The sequence below is a fragment of the Gymnoscopelus braueri genome (assembly GCF_963280865.1).
Source record: "Gymnoscopelus braueri genome assembly, chromosome: 15".
Lineage (NCBI taxonomy): Eukaryota > Metazoa > Chordata > Actinopteri > Myctophiformes > Myctophidae > Gymnoscopelus > Gymnoscopelus braueri.
The window spans coordinates 22,271,027-22,292,386 of record NC_137620.1 but is presented as its reverse complement, the minus strand read 5'-3'; the positions used below and the strand labels follow the sequence as shown (position 1 = coordinate 22,292,386).

General features: G+C 39.6%; 1 protein-coding gene across 1 annotated transcript; it reads left to right on the top strand.

The window, feature by feature from the left end:
• Nucleotides 1-1,600: 1,600 nt before the first annotated feature.
• On the top strand, nt 1,601-14,993 carry zdhhc21 (zDHHC palmitoyltransferase 21). Its single transcript, XM_080450716.1, has 8 exons — nt 1,601-1,666; nt 3,095-3,287; nt 4,598-4,696; nt 7,513-7,624; nt 7,784-7,922; nt 8,196-8,312; nt 9,676-9,719; nt 11,323-14,993. Exons 2-8 carry the CDS (start codon nt 3,134-3,136, stop codon nt 11,450-11,452), a joined length of 795 nt encoding a protein of 264 aa, XP_080306842.1. The 5' UTR covers nt 1,601-1,666; nt 3,095-3,133; the 3' UTR covers nt 11,453-14,993.
• The last annotated feature ends 6,367 nt before the right edge of the window (nt 14,994-21,360 follow it).

Genomic DNA, 21,360 nt, shown 5'->3' with positions numbered 1-21,360 from the left:
TTGAAGTTCATCCATGACAGTCGTGACAGACGACCGTCGTCGTGTGATCCATCATCATGGCTACTGCTATACGGAATAAAAATAAATAAATACTCTCATTCAAACATTATTACATTTTAATTGTATTAACCTCAATTACATTATTTAACCGTTAATCACAATTAAATGTAGATAACGATGCATTGTTTTTTAAGAGCTCCTCGAGCGTTGCCTTGATTTAACCAATAGGTGTCAGCACTGAGGCAAGTGTGATCAGAGAGCGGAGACTCCAAAGTCTACATCCCATAGCCTGGAGGGACGGTTAGTTGGGCGTGAACAACAAATGACCCGCCGATGTAATAAATAATAATAATAATAATAATAATAATAATAATAATAATAATAATAATAATAATAATAATAATAATAATAATAATAATAATGATAATACATTCCATTGATGAATACACATAATTTAGGACCCCAATGGAAATAAGCCATAGGCTTTCTTGGGTTATCCTTTTGTATAAATCTGTACCTCAATGTTTTTTTTTTGCAAACTGTTAATTCAAGTATTCAATCAATCAATCAATCAATCAATCAATCAATCAATCAATCAATCAATCAATCAATCAATCAATCAATCAATCAATCAATCAATCAATCATTTTGAGGAAACTATTGTCTAAATGAATGTAATACAATGATACCCTTGACTACTATGTCAAAAGTAGCAAGTTTTGTTTAGACAAGATATTATTTTATTGGTTAGATAAAAAAAATAAAAAATAATAATGCAATTGACTTTTATTAGAGGGTTTGTTTGGACCATAATAAACGTTGAAAAAAGCAGCATCCCGCCAGGCTATGGCATATTGTGCAGTGTACTGCACTGCGCTCTTGCACAGCAACCGGTGGACGGTGTTGCCATGTCCGCTTATTATAAGCGACTTTGGGCTTATTTGGGGTGTTTCTAAAGTGTAGTGGCTTATTTAGGCTTGTTTCTAAAGTGTAGTTAGTTGCTTATTTGGGGTTGTTTCCTAAATGTTGTTTGACCCAGTGGTTTTCAAACATTTTCATGTCAAGGACAGCCAAAATTAATATGCATTTCTCCACGAAGGACTCCGGGACTTCCATCTGAAAAATATTTTGTGCCAAGCGATGCAACGCGCTGTGAGCATGTAGAAGATCTGCTATTGTCAAATAGTTGTCTATGTGTGCTCATAATGGCCCCTATAAACGTGATTATGCGATCGCATAATTCATTGCACAATCAGCCAAATGGCGCAGATTATGGTGGGGTACTACTGTTTTTCCAAAAGGGCGCATATTCACCGCAACAATCGCTTTGCATCGCAAAAACTTTCCGCAACTTTTCGAATATTTCACAACTTTCCGCATATTTCGCAACTTTTCAAATATTTCACAACTTCCCGCAATTTCACCGAATAAGATCACATAAAAATCGCGCATATTAAAATTTTTCTGGAGGGTCTACCCTACCGAGTCGCTTCTTTTGGGCTTGTTTTCATAGACCTGATTGCTTGTTTCTCGCAGAATCTGGCAACACTACCGGTGGAGCGAGTCCTCCTACTCCTCCTCCTCCACCCACCTTAACCACCACCCATCCATGATCCTGATGAGGAAGTGTTCATCACACCCGCCGTGTGTTGGCTTTGAATAACAAGTATGTATCTTTATTGTTTCGGTTTCATCATTCATTCGAAATTTCAAATCATGCTGCAATCCGATTACAAATGATTAATATTTAACCTTGTGTTACATTTGCTTAGTGAAGATAGGCAACAACAACGTCAACAACAGTATAGCTTGCTAACCCAGAAGCAGAGGATCTAAACGGTTACAGGATAGGTGGGCACTAGGGACATCTGGGCACCTCGATATGAAATTGGCTATTTTGTCCATATTGTATACATGATGTGAACATGCACAGTACATCATTATCAAACTTAATTTTATCCTTGTATCCTTGTTTATGCCCCAAAATAACTGGATATACAGGTTTTTGTAGCAATTGTGGAAATATTACAATAATATTACAATATTGTCGAATATTTAAGCATGTTCTAATCATGTATACTTGACATTAATTAAACCCATTTTCCAAATATATATATATTTTTTCTTTTACATTTTGAACAAAATAGACAATTTTACATCGAGGTGCCCAGATGCCCCACTGCTCACCTATCCTGTTTCCATCTTAACCAGTAACCTACTTTTCTGCTATTAAAAATACTAGAGTCCAAGCTATAGCTCGGTTTGTATTGCATTATTTCACAGATTTTTGTCTTTCTCTTTTGTCTTTGCATCTGTTGTTTAGTAACTGAAAATGTATGTGTGGTTATTGTATAACTGGCTAGTATATATACTGGCTATAGACTATATGAGGAACATACAGTATGAACTGCAGGAGCTGATCTTAAGGTGAAGATCAGTGAGGTTGCTGGGCAGCAGGGCAAGGCAGGGTGGAGCAAGGGTGGTGGTGGTTGACAGATACTGTATGTACACAAATACATACCAGACATACCAGTTATAGAAGGCCTGCTGTGTGTCACACATACACCTTGACCTAACAGAATTGTGTAATCTATTTAAAGTTGGTTGCATGACTTCCTCTGCAGACTCCTCCATACCTAGATATTATCACTGCAAATTGCAATCACACAGCCTAAGTTGACTATTGTATTTTAACCCATTAACACCTGACGTCGATTTTACAAATGCCTTATAAATCAGTAGTTCTCACACAAGATTTTTCAAGAATAGCAGATGTACAAGCCCAGCAGCGCGGCACAAAGTAGTGAGCTTGTATATCTGCTATTTTTGAATAGCCAATGCAAAAATTTTAATATTCATGAATGAGTTAAATGTCCTTCCCAGTTTCATCTTAGTAAACATTGTGGTACTAGATATGTTATTGCCTATTCCCCCTAACGTAACACATTTTGGAGAGATGAGCTAAACACAGTCTGCTGAGGCAGTCTCAAACTTACAAATTACGCATCTCGCACAGGACACTGACATAACGTGGACTGGACATTACTGGCCGTCGCTTAAACTACGTTTTTTTGTTTTATCCACTGTGTTGTAGGTTTGGGGGTCTCTCTTTGTCCTGTACTCCACAGCAGCCATGAAGCTTCGACTGCACTTTGTGGTTGACCCCATGGGTTGGCTGTGCATCAGTGTGGTGTTTGGTATCTGGTTGTACAACAGCCTCTTCGTTCCTACGTTAGTGCTGCTTCCACACTTCAATGAAGGACACATCCCCTGGGCCATAGTTGTTTGTGAGTCTCTACACCCTTTGACTTCTTATGTTAAGATTTGGGTGATTCAACCACTTTTGGCGTCTTTCTTAAACGGTAGCCTTGTGGGAGTGGTTAATATGTAATATATTGGGTTATAATAACTAAATAACATAGGGCTCATGTGTAAAATCAGTTTAAAACCAGTGGTTTAAATGGACTGGATGAAATTGCCTCCAAAAGGGTTTGATTTAGATTGTGTCGTAGATGTAAAACACACTCGCCCACTGCCACAGAGACCCAGGTTCAAATTCTCAGCAGCAGTGCAGTGCCTCCAACTTGCCCGGACACAATTGGACAACCCAGTATCAGGTGGTTCAACAATTTCATCCAATCAGGAGAGAGATCCCATTTATCAGATTACATTTTATTGTGTTCAAAATCCAAATCCAATTCCAATTCCAATGTCTGCTCATGTTTGACAAGTTTCATCACTTCCAATTTGTATGAGCTTTCTCTCCTGATTGGATGCCTTGGCGTAACCCTAATGTTAACCCCACTAGCTTTGCCTAATCATAACCTTACATCCAGAACCTAACCACACCAATCTCACTCCTAAATGGTCAAAACGTTACATAAAATCACCATCATCAAATACAGGTATTGTTTTTGTTTGCGAATACTCTTTTTTTAAGATTATTATTACTTACTTTTTTGCCTTTTTCTCCCAATCTAGTCCTTATGCCAAATTCCCCATACATTTGTGTAGTCTTGTTAATGCTGACCCCTGCTGGTAGTCTTCAGAATGGTTGGTCCAAGGGATGGTATTGAACCCACATAATAATAAAATAAATGATAAGCTTTATTTATAAAGCACAAATAATGACAACACACAACAATCAATTAAAGGTAAGGAAGTAAAACATAAATCAATGAATCCAAGAATCTAAGAGAAGGCCTTGGTATAAAAGTGTGTTTACAGAAGTCATTGACTTTGCTAGCCTTAGATCCTCTGGCAGGGCATTCCAGAACCTAGGGGCCCGGAGGAATACCCTATTCCTCACAGTTCAACCCCCCTGCTGACAGGCACTCTTGTCTTGACCAACCTGTAGGAGGATTCAAACCCTTAATCTCTGTGGCGGTGGGCAGGAACTTTACCCCTGTGCCACCAGAGCGCGCTAATTTTCACTAGCATGTACATTTCACGCTTAAACAGGGTCAATCATAGGACGGCACATTAAGCCAATTAAGCCAAAAATGTTACTCCCCAGAGTGGAAACCAGCTGTGAATCACTCCATTCATGTATGTTTCTGCACTAATCTCTGACATCATTTCACATGTCTCACTTCAGGCTATTACATTGCGTCAGGCCTCTGCGTAGCAGCCCTGTTCAGAGCTTCCACAGCAGACCCCGGGCGTCTTCCCACGGACCCACAAATCCCTCTCTCTGGTAAGAAATCGTAGTGGAAATGTTCTCAGACCAGTGCTCAAACTAATACCCACATAATGATTCATAGAAATGTCAGCTGGTGTAGGCTCAGTCAAATTAAAGCTGAACAGCTTAAATTGGAAAACATGCATTGAACTCCACATCTGTTTTGTTAAAGGACGACGTCACCCATTTTCAACCTATCTTCATATAATTGGACACATTTCAAATTTGCTATTTTTTTTTTTTTATTGTGAGAACAATGACTTCCATTATAGAATGCTAACTTTCCAGGAATATAAAGCCTGCATTTTCTATTGGCTTGGATTCCCCATCGATGATGTCACTGGTAGGCGGGTTTCTGAACTGTCCACAGCCCTCCTCTGAGACACAGACGGGATAGACAAAAATTGTACTATATCATAATGAGCATTAGTGAGGACCAATTATATGACGATAGGAAAATGGGTGAAAATGGGTTAATCGTCCTTTAACTTTTGAAGTGTTTTTTTTTGCTGGCCATGGATGTTAAGCACTTAAACCCTGTACATCATTGACCAGAGTCCCCAGAAGTCTATACTTGACCCTCTCCTTTTTTCCTTCTACACCAAACCTCTAAGCTGAAAATAGCCCATCTACAAGCTCACGACGTGACGTGTTGTGAGCTTGTAGTCTAGATCAGACATTTTAAATGTTCGCCTATTATGACACAATTTTGCTTTTGAAAACTTTGAAAATATGTGGAAAGTTGTGAAATATGCGGTAATATGCGATGCGAAGTGCATATTATGCGATGCGCATATTATGAGATGCGATGCGCATATTATGCGATGCGATGCGGCCTTTTTGAAAAAACGTTACCCCCGCATAATTATGCGCCATTTTGCTGATTATGCGGTAAATTCTGTGATCGCATAATCGCATTTTTCTGGAGGGCCTAAATGATTCAGTACACTGCACGAGGGCAGGGATGTGGCAGAGGTCATTGTCTTTGGGTCAGGGTATCATAAATCATACAATGCACAAGAGACTTGACATAGGGCATTGGCTAGGATATGGCACCATACATTATACACCACACAAGGGCAGGGATATGGCACAGGGCATTGCCTTTGGGTCAGGGCATCTTATACACCACATGAGGGCAGGGATATGGCACAGGGCATTGCCTTTTGGTCAGGGCACCATAAATGATACACCACATGAGGGCAGGGATATGGCACAGGGCATTGCCTTAAGGTGAGGGCATTGTAAATTATACACCGCATGAGGGCAGGGACTTGGCTCTTCCTTTAAGTCTGGTCACCTCAAATGTGGTAATATGAGATCAGTGACTCTTGAGCACCCAGCCTTGCATGCATAGGGGAATATAATGACAAACCCGGTGTAAAATATGAAACAAAGAATATTTAAAGAAAATCCTTCCTTGGTCAGAAATCTGTGCATCACACCCAAGTAGGAATCCCTATTGTGACATTTGATAGCATAGGGTTTTTAGTCATTTGGGATCATTCCTTAGGATCTATTAATTAAACACACCTGGACTGATATTTACACATCTCCATGGGTTTTTCTCTTGGGTGCCTCTTTCTGCTCTTCTAACTCACAGCGTGTTTTCAGCTGTAACGGCTTATTAGTCATTAATATTCATTATCCTACTGATTGGCTAAGTGTGAGAAAATGAGGGAATGAGGTTAATCCACAATCCAGAAATTAATACTGACGCTAGCAAAAATTATAGCATTATATACCGTAGTTCCTGGTTTTCTTTGCAATCTGGTGTGAAATGTGCTGTGTACACCGAGCATGTGGATTTAGGAGAGGATGGGGGAAATGATCAAAAAGTGATAAATAATAAATACATTAACCATTGCCTAATTTACACATTAAGCCACACATTTTATGCTAACTAGAGTTCAAGTTGTTTATTGTCTCGTGCACACACATTATACAGCTGTTAGCATTAGAAACACTGCAGACAGTCAAATTATTGTAGGCTACTCCAAGCCTTCAGTTTTTACCTTCAACTTCATCTGAGTTCTAACTCGCTCTGGCATGGCTACAAGCACGATTCTATTAACCTCATTCCTGAGAAGCTCAACAATGCTTGGTCTTGATATCAAACCAGGATGCAATTTGGAATGCCTTGTAAAATGGGGAGGATTTTTTGTGCTGTTGAACTGGAAAAAACTAAAGTTTCATATTTTCACAGCATTTAATCAGCCTCTTTGAGTGCAAACATAATGCACACTGAAAATATGCAATTCGGGACACATAACCACATTAACCCTAGCATCCCTATTTTGGGAAAATAAATAGCAGATCTTCAAGCTCACAACGCAATGCAACACGTTTTCACTATTTTCGCTATTAACTCATTCAATGCCAAGCTTATTTATGGAATTTTGTCTCTGAGTGCCACAGCCAAAATTCAGTGCTCAGGAGCCGAGATACAGCCTTTTTCAGTAAGAAGTTAAACAAAGAGTGAATGGAGCAGCAAATCTTCAAATCATCATATATTGGGTTCTGAACATGTTTTTCCAAAAAAAAAAATGTTTTTTTTTTCCATGACGTTTTTGACGTCATGTGGCGCACGGGGCGTCAGGCCTCGTGACGTCTTTGACGTCATGTGGCACTGGATGAGTTAATGCACAATGAATATAGGGCTTAAGTGGTTACGTAATAGACCTATTGCTCCTTCAATTATCAGTGCAAGGACGCAATGCTGATGGCAAGTGAACGTCCTGACTCCTTAGGCACGGCCCATTTCATTTGAATTAGTAGTAAATAGGTTGTACACCACTTTAGGCTTAAATGCTATCCTCTTTATTTCACAGAGCGAGACCACTGGGAATTGTGCAACAAGTGCAATTTAATGAGACCTAAAAGGTCTCACCACTGCAGTCGTTGTGGCCATTGTGTACGCAGAATGGACCACCACTGCCCTTGGTAAGGCTCCCTGAAACTCCTCTAAGCCGTTTACCAAACAATAGCATATTGCAAATATTGAAAAACAGAATCATACAAAAAAAGAAGAAAAATCTCCACTTTCACGCATTGAGTTGAACTCTAAGCACTGTTTATTTCTGTCTCTTTATTCCCCTTCAGGATAAATAACTGTGTGGGAGAGGACAACCACTGGCTGTTCCTACAGCTTTGTTTTTACACTCAGGTCCTCAGTTTGTTCACCCTGGCCCTGGACTTTTGCCAGTATTATTACTTCCAGCCATTGACAGGACTAGACAAGGTAAAGAGGCTTTAGACCACAAGAAGCAAGCCACAGCACTCTCAGATCGAAAAGTCTAGCTAGCTGCTTTGATGATGATGTGCAGATAGACAGGTGCTGGATGTTCTGCTACTGGAACTACTTTGTAACGGCAAGCTAAGGATATCAAGTATTTCAAGGATCTTTAACTAGGCCTCCTAAACTGTAAAACAAAAACAAAAAAGTGTTGGATTGATAATGGTGTTAACGACATTTGTTAGGATTTTTCATTTAGCTTTTATTTGCCTCTTCCAGGAAAAATTTACTGCACGCCATGAACTGGCGCTGCTCCGAGTCTCAGCACTCATGGGCATGGTCATGTTCGGAGGCATGAGCAGCCTCTTCTACACTCAGATGACCGGCATCCTGTCTGTAAGTAACTCCCTCCACACATTCTGACACATGATTATGGCTGCATGACAGATGAGAATTAACCCATTAAGACCTGTGGCCGATTCTACAAATGCCTTCTAAATCAGTAGTTCTCAAACTTTTTCCTCACAAAATGATATGTATTTGGTCGCAGACCCCCATCGGAATATGTTTTGTGCCAGGGACCCCCCAGAAGAGAAGACTTGTGTTAAAAAATAAAATCGAAAATTTTCTTTTTAACTTAATTTCATTTATTTTTTGTCTATTTTGTTTTCAACTCCAACTTCAAGTATTTACTGCTCTCGCTTTTTCCCCCCTTTTTTTTTCTCTCCCATTTATAAATGTTGTTTTATTGTTGTAATTTTATTTTCTGTGAGGGAACTGGGGAGGGTGGGGTATATGTGGGGTTGTATGTCCTAATAACTGAAAAAAACATAAATTTGGATATGCGGTTGTCCAGAACCGCCGATCCTTCCGATATGTCCATATATGGATATCCAGTTGTCCAGAACCGCCGATCCAACCAATCTGTCCATATATGGGCATGTCAATGTACAGGGTATGGGCATATACCATCCATATATGGGCATGCAGGGGACACAGGTAGACAGTTTTTCTTTGTTTGGACTTGATATTACTTCGTTTATATTCAGTAAGCACAAAGTAATGGATTTGCATTTTTCTATTTAGTATGTTCTGTCATTGCCCTTGCAGTGTCTGTTAGAGTGGACTGACTAGACTAGTGCTTGTGTGATAAGTTAAACAGCTTACATCTGTGTTAAGTAGAGTAAACCTCACTTATCCTGGCTGCTAAGTACCCGTATCTGTTGCTGTCCCTGAAAATCCTGTTATCCTCCCGTCTAATTCACATGGTCAGTTGGTTACATTTAACTGAAAGGACTGCTACCTTACAGTCTCAAGAAGTCTTGCACTAGACTTGTGGCAGAAATCCTTTTCAGTGGTTTAGTACAAGAGTTCCCAAACCTTTCCACGCCAAGGACCCCCAAATAGCCATAGCTTGTGGCTGCGGTCCCCTATTGTGAAGTGACGTAATTATTTTTTAATTCATTATGCATTGTAAACTTGTGGATATGGGATTTCACTGTTTTTGAACATCTTTTGACAGTAATGCCTTACTCAAAATAGGGATGCCAGGTTGATACTGGCACAATAATCCTTATTATTTTAATCTTTTATGATTTTTCCCACCCCTCCTTTCTAATTGCCCCCTAAAACCTGAGGTTCTCTAGATTCTGCCACATAGTTTGGCTTTCAGAGATAGCCAAACCAAGTGCTGCTTTGATGATCACCTGCTACTATTTGTCCGAAATGTATAATTATTCACTGGTTTCTCCACAAACAGGACACCACCACGATTGAGAAAATGGCACAGTTCTCAAGTGAAACGTGAGTCTCGTTAATCTCCTATAGAGCGCTTTTTTTTTCACCTGATATCTAATCTCATGTACATACCTGCTGTTCTTTTACACTACGTGTATATGTAGATATCTTTTTATTTTGTTAAGAGTGCTGACCAATTAAAACTAACGACGGAGGCACTTGAATTGCAAAAACTTTTATTGGGGAGAAAACTTAACATAGGCAGGTAGGGGGAAAACGTCAACACAAATTCCTCCCGGACCTGGGCATTTCAATACAAAAGTTTTTAAGGCCAGGCAAAGCCCTATGGTGAAACAGAAAGTTACAATTAGTAATGTGAAATCTTCACAAGCTATCTCATCCTCAGTACAATGTTGTATCGCTTACCGCCCGATCCTGTGTCCATCTAGCCTGGTAAACCCTCCCTCCGGAAATCTCATTTCCATTTGATTCCAGGAGTGAGTCTGGCATGATCGCCCATTCTGCAATAGTGGCTGTGGGCTGAGTTGGGCGGGAGTAATACCGTTGACTGACAACCCCTTCAGCCAATGATCGTTGTTCCCCTTCAGCCAATTGCAGTGCATTTTTACCACCTCCGCGACTAATGCGACGCAACGGGACTTTTGAGATGGCCATGCCCAAAATAGGTTGCCTTATTCGGATACATGCGTGTCACTGCCCACCCCTGCCGGTTCTCTGATTTTTTTTTTTTAAATAGGCTCTGTCGTGATTAATTGACCACATATATGAAGTTAAACAACTAAATTCTATCCAAACGATATCTTATAAGTAAATTCCGTGCCTCAAAAAAGAAGTTTGAGAGCGTTTTAAAACCGAAAATAAAAAGTAGAAACTGCCCACAGAAACAATGGCTGCCGTTCGTGTTTGGTCGGCTGCACTCAGGCTGCACTCGGGTCCATTCGGGCTCACTCGAACTCGCCACCTGATTGGCCAACTTTTGCTGTCAATCACAGAACGATGAGCGACGACGCTGATAGGCTCGTTTTTTTGGGTAATGCGCTAGAAACGCCCATACAAGCCTTCATGCCAGACTCACTCCTGGAATCAAATGGAAATGAGATTTCCGGAGGGAGGGTTTTACCAGGCTAGTGTCCATCCACCAAAGGTGTGAGTTCCAACTCAGTTGTTTCAGCAAACATTTATGGGGGCTGGGCTGATCAGACCAGGGTTGTCACCACTCTGGCAGTCAGACCCCAGGTGTCATCGTATCAAGTTGAGTGAGAATGTAAACAGGCACATACCTTCCTTCCACCACTTGCCCCAGTGCTCTGTGCTGTCTTTGGTGCTGAAACCTCTCCTCAGCCATCTGTTCACCTTGGTGGAGAGACGGAAATTGGACCGGGACCCAAGCGACACTCCACATGTTCATGACACATTTCTTTACGGTTTTATTTTTCTCCTTGCTCTCCCTCCCTCTGCCCCCCCCCCTCCTTTCTGAAAACCATAAAATGATGGAGCTTGCACAGAAAGAATCTCACCTACTTCTTTACACCTGTAAACCTGTGATGGGACAATTAAGTTGATTCTGATCCTGTTTGTAAATCAGTTATGATGCCATTGTTTTGAAAACAAACAAACCCATGCAGATATTCGTGGTGCCCCCTCACAGATTTGGATCAACAAGATCCTGGCAGTGGGCACTAGCCGAGGTGTTTGGTACGCACTGGAAGGTCCTTTGGCTCAACCCTCTTAGAAGCAGACGACCCCTCCAAATCCACCACTATCGCACTCAAGTGTAGACAAGCAATGGAAGCTGTTAACTCCTACCTGTCCAGATGGTAAGAATTGCCCCATTCGGCAAGGAGAACCACTGAATACACACTGTAAGCATCCATCTGCTTGTCTCTGTCACCTTCCTCTTCCGTGCCATGGCAACTGGGCAGCAGTCGTCGTTTTTACCAATGGATACATAAAGCATTTTTTTTTCTTTTTTGCCTTTCTCTGTTGTGCCCATAAAGGCAGTAAAGCAGGGTCAAGTACAGTGTTCATGGAGCGGCAATGTTTTGTTGACCTCAATAATACATATTACTCACTGTGACTGCTGCAGTTGGTAACCACATAGAATAAGGCAATTGCATCGCAAGGACAGACATCGTCACCTGAAAGCCACTGGCAGAAGGGAACCATCTCAGGTTACTTTTAATAAAGAGCCCCTGCTACCAACTTTTAAACAATACAACAGACAAAACAATAACTCCAGTGTGTCCATAAGAACGGCTGTTTGTTGATGATTTGTGCCTTGTTCTTATTTCTGTTTTATTATTATCATTATTATCTTTTCTATCTGTTAATTTGTCATGCATGTGCAGTGTTTTTTAAGGTATCTGGTTAGTGATCTCCCAGTGGAGTAGATCAAACTTTTCTCTTGTCTTTGAAGGGAGTGAAAACGCTTACCCAATATAATGTTATTTCTGGCAAGCGAAGGGATGGAGCATCCATATATTGATAATCATGTTTTATATGGTTCTGTTGTTTAAATTAATTTGTATATTTATTATTTATACAAGATTGTTTTGATGACGCATGCACAAAGAAAACGTGAGTCGTTAACTTGAACATTGCTGGGTGGATTATGAATATGTATTGGGGCACACAGAGAATTTAAAATACTTTTTTATAGTGCTTTTTTGCCATGCTGTGACAGACAGCAGACTAACACAATCTACCTTAGGCTGTATATACCACAGCAATTTCTGTCGTGTAATAGAATAACAACTGTTGGACCCTACGCACGGACATGGGATGTTTTAGTGCATATACGTTTTCCACATGCCTGTCTTAAGATGTCTTTTGAATTCCACATTGAAATGTATTCCAAGTGTCTCTTCATGTCCTTCAGGTTAACTTAAGTCAACCTATTATCGTGGGCCCTATTCTAGGGAAACAGGCGAACTGGCGTGAGGGGCAGTCAATAGCATTGTGGGTAGGGCTTGGCGACGGACTTAAGTTATTGTTATTAATTATTATTGGGATCGTAGAAGGACTGTGTACCCGTGGTGCAGTGGCAAGATGAGTTGGATTAGACATTGGGTGTGTTGCAGGTGGATTCAGTCATCCCATCAAATGAACACTTGTCATTACCTTTAAGAACAGTGTGGTGTGTATTGCTAATGTTCATAGTGCCATGGGGAAAAAGCCTCTGAAACATAATTTATCCCAAGAGCAAACTGATGTCCTTGTGTGGGAATTGCAGTTATCAAACAACAAATCTACTGCACCTTAAACGGACAGCCAAGAGCACATGATGGAAAAATTGTGTCGGAGGAAATAAAGGACGAGTCTAAAACTCGTCCTATGGGAAGCAATTCTAATTTTTCAAAAGTCCAATTACGTGGGGGAATTGGGAATTTGCATAACAGTAAAGTGAAAAAGAAAAAATGGCAATGGCTTGGGTGCACGTCGCTATAAGCTGGGTGACCTGGTCCAAGCAGGCCTTGTTGACCCCAAAATTGCAATATGCTGTTGATTTCTAAATGACAAAGCCTGTACTGAAATCCAAAATACCAAACACGCAGGCAGGGGAAAACATGCCACTGCGCCGATAGAAATGCTCAATTTGTCCATCCACCGTGTGCTTCACACCAATGCACCTGCCCCAAAATAGGGCCCCTTAGGTCTCTTCTATCAAGCTTTAGCTTTTGAGTATACAGTCAGTGGAACAAAATGCTTTGTGTCTTTCATATTGTACTGGTCATATATGACGTTGTGATTTATTATACCTGAGTACCTTTTGGTATTTTAATAGACTCATACAATTTAGGTCTTAAATATGAAGGATGATCGTATATTCATGTAACGTTATTGTTTGTGCAGAATCAAAGAAGTCTTTGTGTGGTGGTGTGGTGTACAGCTGGCTGCACTAGAGAATGGTTTCCATTGTGTAACTGACACTGGAAAGGGACTTCATCTTACAGTAACCTTAAGGTTAAGATGAGTTGGCGTGCATCTCTACCATATATTTTCTATGTTACTTAGCAATTTGCTGGTTAAACCTGTAAATGAACTATTAACTTGCCATGTGGAATATTAGGTTTTCCAAGTAGTTTAAGTGCCTGTCAAGAAGCTGTTATTTTTTTTGCCAGTTCCCACTTAGCACTTAGCTCACACACACACCTTGCGTTGGTCTTCGTACAAACCAAAGTCCTATAGCTAATGGAAGAAATAAGCATTCAACAAGTGCATGTTTTCACCGTGGTTGTACCAACATTTTGGAGGTGATGCTTTAATATGGTGCACTAATTTAGCACACTGTCCATGTGAAGAAAAGTTATGCTGTAAGTCATTTTATCATATTGTATTGAACGGGAAAGCTTTGTTTTAATCACATTGCCATTTTTTATATTTTTGGTATTTTGACTGATTTTATCATCTTTTTTATAGAAATCATTATCATCATGACTCATTGGTATTGAATTGTGATTTGAAATTGAATTAATTCAACGGCTGCTATTGCTTTGTGACATTATTTTTGTTTTTGTTTCAGGAATTATGTTTTTGTTTCAGGGATATGTAGATGTACATAATTGGCACACAAAGAAGGTGTATTGATGTCTTAAGTTATTTGCATTCCTCTAATTGTTCAAGCAATAACCACTTATTGAAACAGTACAGCAATTGTAATAGTGGAGAGGTGAGAAAGTTACTGTCACCATTTAACCATGACATGGTTTGTTCCACTTTTCACACATGCTCTATTGCCAGAAACACTTGAGCATTGCTACGATAGACATACAGTATGTTACATGTACAATTAGTGCTGCTAGTATGTGCAGCTTCACTCAGTATAATCTTAACCTAGAAACAATGTTTTTATTTAAATGAGGAGGCGGCAGCAGATCACAGGTAAAAAGATCACAGGTAAAATATTTGCTACATTCAGGACGAGAGACCTCACTGCTCACTGCCGACCACATTATCTGGTGTTCCCCAGGCCTTTGTGTTCAGTTCTGTACTGTTCCTTATCATTGTACCACCACCACACCGTATGGCCATGTTTCCCCACCTTCCTTTTATTATGTTTTAAGTTCTCATGGATGTATGTTTTAGGGATGCGCCAAAACGTCAATCATCGTCTCGTCTCAAAAGCTGGAACAATGAAGTTTTGAGAATTTTATTTAATGGAGTTTGTATAATGGTACCAAACAAATAGATGTCCACTTCTTTCTCTCCAGCTTACCTATAATACATTGTCTATTATCCACTTTTGAAAATTGTAATATTTGTGATGATCGACGTCATCATATAGTTATTAATATTCCAATAAATAAGATTCTGAATAAATGTGAAGTGGTTGGTATTCTGTACTTAAAGTTATTTTTTATCAGCTCATAACTTAAATGGAACGATGCCTCTTGCCCAGAGTAGAGACAGAAAATCACATCTTTGATATTCACTAACTCATGTTTACCGGCGTGGCTCTACAGGAGTCTAGCCGTTTACAAGTCTGTGTGTCTGTCAGTGTGTCCGGAGCTAATCCCGCAAACAGCTGGACTGATCAGCGCTAGCCTGGAAACCGGACGAATCTGCCACAGCTATATACATTTGTTTTAGCCCCGGCCAGATTGGTCTGGCGCTCCTCGGTTTGAATTACATTTTATAAGCTTTTAAATGTTAATATTTATATATTTATAATGGAAGTCAATGGGGCTCTGATGTGAAGTTTGGAGTCATACATACGGCACAGTAGACATGTTAGATGACTGATGTCACAGGCTGGTCACATGAAGTCCGACATCCACAGTGGAGTCCTGCCATTCCCATGTGGATCCTGAGATCCCCATGATGATTTGACTTTTTTTTGGGGTAACTGTACATTTGATCTATTTAAGGGAAGACCTTGAGTATGGGAACATTTCTGGGAAAAGAAGGCCTTTCACCATGTACACACAGTATCACCTTGTTAACCACTTAAAGGTAGGGTAAGTGATATTTTTTTGGTTAAAACAAAAAGTATTTTGTTAAAAGGTTAAAGCACTATATTCTCATAGTAATCATTGCTATAGATAGAGTGTTTGTTCAGTAACAGGAGTCTCCCCGTCTCTCCAGCTCTTTAATAAACAGAAAATACATTTTCCGGTAAAATCTCAGCCAATCAGGAGAAAGTACCAATTTTTAAGCTTAATTTTTATAGTGTTCCAGTTCCAATTTTGCCCGCTCATTTCTTAGTGTCATCACTTCCAATTTCACTTGTTTACTGAAACGAAAATGCATTTTCTGTTTTATAAAGAGCTGGAGAGACAAGGAGACTCCTTTTACTGAACAAACACTCTGTAGCAATGAGTACTATCAGAATATAGAGCTATTTAACACTTATTTTAACCAAAGAAAATCACTTACCCTACCTTTAACATTACGTATATACTTGGTTGACCGGAGTCGCCAGGGTTGACCGGAGGCCCCCCCCACATATCTACACCAAATATCTTCCTAGCTGCTTCAAAATAGCAGCTATTTTTGCTGACTGTTTGGCCTAGAACAGGGACACTAGGGTCCATGTTGTTAAACACCAAAGAGGCACATTCAACACACACGTTGGACTGACCTCAGTGCTCCCACCGTAGTTTCCCTTCAGCCCAATAAGTATTGACGACACATATTATCAAAAGTTAATGTAATTACTAATATATAAACTGCAATTTAATATAATTTCATAACATCAAATCTATCTCAATTTTAACTTACCCTTTCTTGTCCAGTGCTGATATCATAACCTGATTGAGTCTGTATGATATCTGCTGCTGTATCTTTTAACTGCAAATGTAAATGAGCACAGACAAATTAGACACATGTTTCACAATATGTTCCTAGTTAGACACAGAGATAAAACGGAATACCTTTGTCCTCTTTGACAAGTAGCCACCTGTTTATCCACCAATTAGGATAGTGGTGGTGTATGTTGAAATTAACCTTTTTAATATCAGTCAATTAACATCCATCCACATTCTCCTGAAATCCTGAAGTAGATGATATGTAATCATTCTGACATCTCTTGTTCTAACAGTATTTTGTATAATGCAGGTTAGGAGGAAAAGAGTACTAAAATAAATGACAAGCCTGCCCCAGAAGGTGAAGTTTGATATTTCAGCAATTTGGACCATGGGCTGAAAAAGTTTAAGATCCACTGCTGTCTAGATAATGGCAATCTCTAACAGTACATTCCTAATCTCTGGTTGTGCTTGGTCAACTGAGAAATTTAATTAAGTGGCCAACTGCTATTTTTACTGTACTTGACATCTGGCTGAACAAAAGAAATAATTTGCCATTGGCTTGATAAACGTAAACTATGCTTGGAACAATTATTTCTCAGATGCAAGCCCTGTCTATGATTTTTATGAGTAAGATTGGAGTTAGGGGCTTGTCGTATAGCACCCATTTTGCTAAGCCTAGACAAGGATGTTTAGGTTTCTCTCCATATGGTCCATCATATACACTGAGCTTATATATATTTTTTTTTATTTATATTTTTCATAATTGATTGTTTTATTATTTTATTTTATTTTTTCATTTTTATTATTATTATCTTTATTATGGCATAACAGATGTAGACTGGTCTGGGATGGTGTGAGAGCCCTTATGTGTATGTTTTGTTGTTGTTCAATGTTATGTGATTGTTTTGTATCAATGTTTGTGTGTTGTGCCTGAGGACCCCCTGGAAGACGAGATGCTGCATCTCAAGGGGTTTATCCTCCAATAAAAATTTCAAATCAAAATATCACAAATGTTTAGCAAACAGTAAGCTGAATATTCAGCATCCTGCATGAGAGGTTCCATCTGCAAAATCTGTTCATGCCATCATTTTCAAAGATACATCATTTACATTCATGTTGTAGCTCTGACCTACATGCAAAAAGTAGCCTTACAACTTTCAGTCACATCCATGTTTGTTGGATGGAGTGGAAGTCGGACCAGGGCTGGCGGTTCAACTTCACAGCTTTGGAATGAGAATGTCAAACAGACTTAGTTTCATATAAAATAATTAGCCTTTGTGTTTTGCTCTTTTTCGAGACATAATTGAATTTGTCAGGAAATGTTTTCAGCAATCTATAACAGCCAAACCCATCATCATCATCCTTCGTGTGCCCTCGAGATCTGAGACGCACGTTGCGTCCACTGGTTGCTGCTGCTCATTGCTACGCCAAGTTCAAGCATGAAAAGCCAAACTAAGTTTGTGAACATGGAAGTATTGATTGACCTATTGATTTTCATATGAGCTCTCACTGTATGAAGTAGCAATCCACTTAAAAGTTGGACGTGAAATATTTAATCCAATCAACACTATGAAATGTATCGATTTTGCACTCAAAATCAATAACATGCATACCGCCCTCATATGTGAGACTGAGGATTTTCCTTTCTGCAAGAACATGACAGCTCATCTTTGCATCACTGGTGGTACACAATGTATCTGTATTTAATGTAAATTTTCCCCCAAACTAAGAACAGAATAAAAAGCATCAAGGGCCAGTTTGAATAAGCCAATTAATCTATTTAATCAGATTATTTTAAATTGATGAATAGTCAAAAGTTTAGAATATACAAGGAATGGAAAATACATTTATAAAATAAATAAAGAATTGTACACTCTCAGAGGTGAATGAACACTCACAGGATTTTACTGTGTAGTGCTGCATTGCCATTCATATTTTACTGTTATTAATTCCACCCACCATCCACGTGGGGGAAATCCAGCTGCCACAGTGTGGTCTCAGTGAGGCGGTTTGGAATGTGACAGGGGAGAAAAGCTCTTTTCATCTGGCATCCGTTTAACATTTACATGGCTACAGTATGTCCAACATCTTAATATCAAAATAAAACGAGGAAGAGGGTCAAACAGTACTCAAGTGAGCCTTGCGGGGGAGGAAGTGGACATTTTGGTAACCCTGTGACAAGCTCATTACACAACTATGATCATTGTATATATATGTATGGGCCTCTTTTAACTTTAAAGTCTCTACTTGGTCCGGTCCTTTTCCCCCCTCTACACCAAATCTCTCAAGCTCACAACGTGTTGCAATCTGATGCGTTGTGAGCTTGTATATGTTTGCCCCGGAATAGGGACGCTAGGGTTCATGTGGTCAAATAATACAAATGTTTCAATAGAAATGTAAAGATTTATGTCAGGAAATGTCACTTTATATTTAAAAATAAATGAACCAATCTGGGAAAATAAATAATAGTCTTCATATTGGGGCCTTTTTAATATAAAAACATCTCCACCTGTTGAAGACCTTTTTAATATTCATTTGAATACAACAAAGCACCATCAAGCCTCCAGTGCAGCTTTCTATGAACAACAGAGGCAGCTTCTCTTCAGACAATCCCAGGGTTGATGAGGTTGAGAAAGAGACAAGGACTGTAGTTCTATAAGGTCAGCAGTGACTCACAAAGCAGCTTGCGTCTGACTCCCACTTGCTAAATCAGAGGCCACACAAAAGAATGATGCTCCTGTTCTAAACCACTCTTTGAAATTAGCCGAGCCTAATTTGTGTGTGTGTGTGTGTGTGTGTGGCAAGGGGGGGGCATATATTATATATTATGCATATATTATATATATGTATAATATATTATATATATGCATAATATAGAATATATTTATTCTAGAGAATATAATAAAAAAACTAAATCTAAATAAGTTTAGTTAGTTTAGTTTCTATGTAATTCAACAAATGGTCTACTGGTCTAGTGTCTTTTTTGTGGTAACTCATGTACCTTTTTTAATCAGGGTACTAATCTAAACTAGAGAGAGAGATGCCAGAAAGAAAGAAAGAAAGAAAGGAATAAAGAAGGGGGGCTACTGTACGAGGGGGTGGGGGTGGATGGAAGGAGAGCAGGGTCACGGCTTTTGTAATTACTACAGTCAGGTTCCACTTGCTGGTCAACTTGTTGCCTTTTTCTTTTCCCATAATGCCATCTGCCGAGGATTGGCCTACATGTGGGCACAGCATGTCTTCTCTGATGTCCTCTTGATTAGGTGTCTTAGCTTACACCGGGCCGTGTCCGGTGAGAGGACGGGGACAGAGTTATGGCTGGTAAACTGACAGAGAGCTCCATTAAATGGCAGCTTTGTTATGATATGTCAGCTAGGACGTGGTGGATGGTAAGTGGAGATCTTTTACATTGTTTTCTCCTGTTGCTCCCTATCCTGTTTTTGCCAGTTATTTTTGCGTTTCTTGTGGCTTTTTAATTACTTGGTTTTTATCCCTCTGTGATGAATAGCATCTTGAATCAAAATTACAATGTATCCTTTGGCATTGAATGCATTGGGATTAGGGATTATATGTCACACACCCAGACTGTGTCTTTTACAGTTTTATCAGATAAAGAACACAAGTTGGGAGCTTTGTGTCTGTTAATAAGATTTTATGTCAATCTTGTTTGGCTCTGCTTGCAACTTTCGGGAAAGCAGAACATGCCTTAGCTATGATTTTGCGTCACTAAATTGACTGAGCACCGACTGTCACATCAAATGACGATGGGATTGTGTCTCCCCGTATCCTTGTCTGCCTGTGTCACAGCAGGTAAGGTTCTGTTAGGGATATGGTGGGAAAAGCACTTTGATATAAAAGGGTTCGACTGCACGCAATCAGCATGTGCTTTATTTAAACCCTGCCCTTGTTTGAAAGATTAATTCAAGTACCGGTAACCACTGATCAGCTTTTATTTTGAATTCATGGAAATCATTCAGATTTTGTGTGTTATAGATATTATAGAAACCACTGCACTTTTCACTTACAAAGTCTGTAGACTTTCTTTAAAGCACAAAGAAGGATTACATCAGGCAACTGTATTACAAGGAGGAGGGGGTGAACTGTGCAGACAGAAATTAATGTTATTTTCTATCTACAATGAATAACAAAAGGGAGTATTTCACCTGTTTTCAGTGTAAAGGCTTTCCTGGAGTGCACCTCTCCGTGCACTCTCTACAGTGTTAATTTGATAGTGCCAAACAAAGAGCCCTTGTCCAGCCCGCGCCTTTCCCAGGCTACAGAGGCAACACAGGCTGACATTTATTACTGAATATTTATTTACTTGACTACAGACATCTTGCTATTACACTGCATCTGAAACCCTGGTACTATTCTTTTTGTCTGAAGTTTACTTGAAAAACATTTTTGTTTTATAAAGAAATTATATTATGTGCATTTAAAAAAATATATATATTTTAAGTGTCTATACATAGTAAATATGACTAAAATCCCATTATTAGGCTAACTATCATGAAATGTGCACTTTGCAGAAGAGTAACATAGCCTTTAATGAATAATGGCACGTGATGGTACTACTAATGGCATTATTAAACTAACTATATGCTCCAGATGACTAAGTTAACCTATCTTTAACGGGAAGACCACTGCATTTCAGTAGTCACTTAAATTATTCTCCAAGAGCGATTTGTTACTACTTGTGAAGACAACAAGCATCTCTTCCTTTTTGAGCCAGCTACTACACCACCAAGAACCTCCCTTGTGATCTCACTGTAATGCACAACCTGTTAGGGTCAGACAGGTGAACCCAAGTGCAGGAGACCAGAACAAGGTAGTCAGGCAGGCAGGCAGGTTGTCTGGCAGGCCGGTTGGCAGGCAGGGCAAGGGAGCTACTTTGAACAGACTTATCAGGGCAGTCACAGGCGACTCATAAGTGAGCTTAA

Coding starts and splice junctions, on each gene's coding strand:
- zdhhc21 (XM_080450716.1), top strand. CDS start 3,134: ATGAAGCTTCGACTGCACTTTGTGGTTGACCCCATGGGTTGGCTGTGC. Junction 7,625..7,783: donor ATGGACCACCACTGCCCTTG/GTAAGGCTCCCT, acceptor ATTCCCCTTCAG/GATAAATAACTGTGTGGGAG. Junction 7,923..8,195: donor CATTGACAGGACTAGACAAG/GTAAAGAGGCTT, acceptor TGCCTCTTCCAG/GAAAAATTTACTGCACGCCA.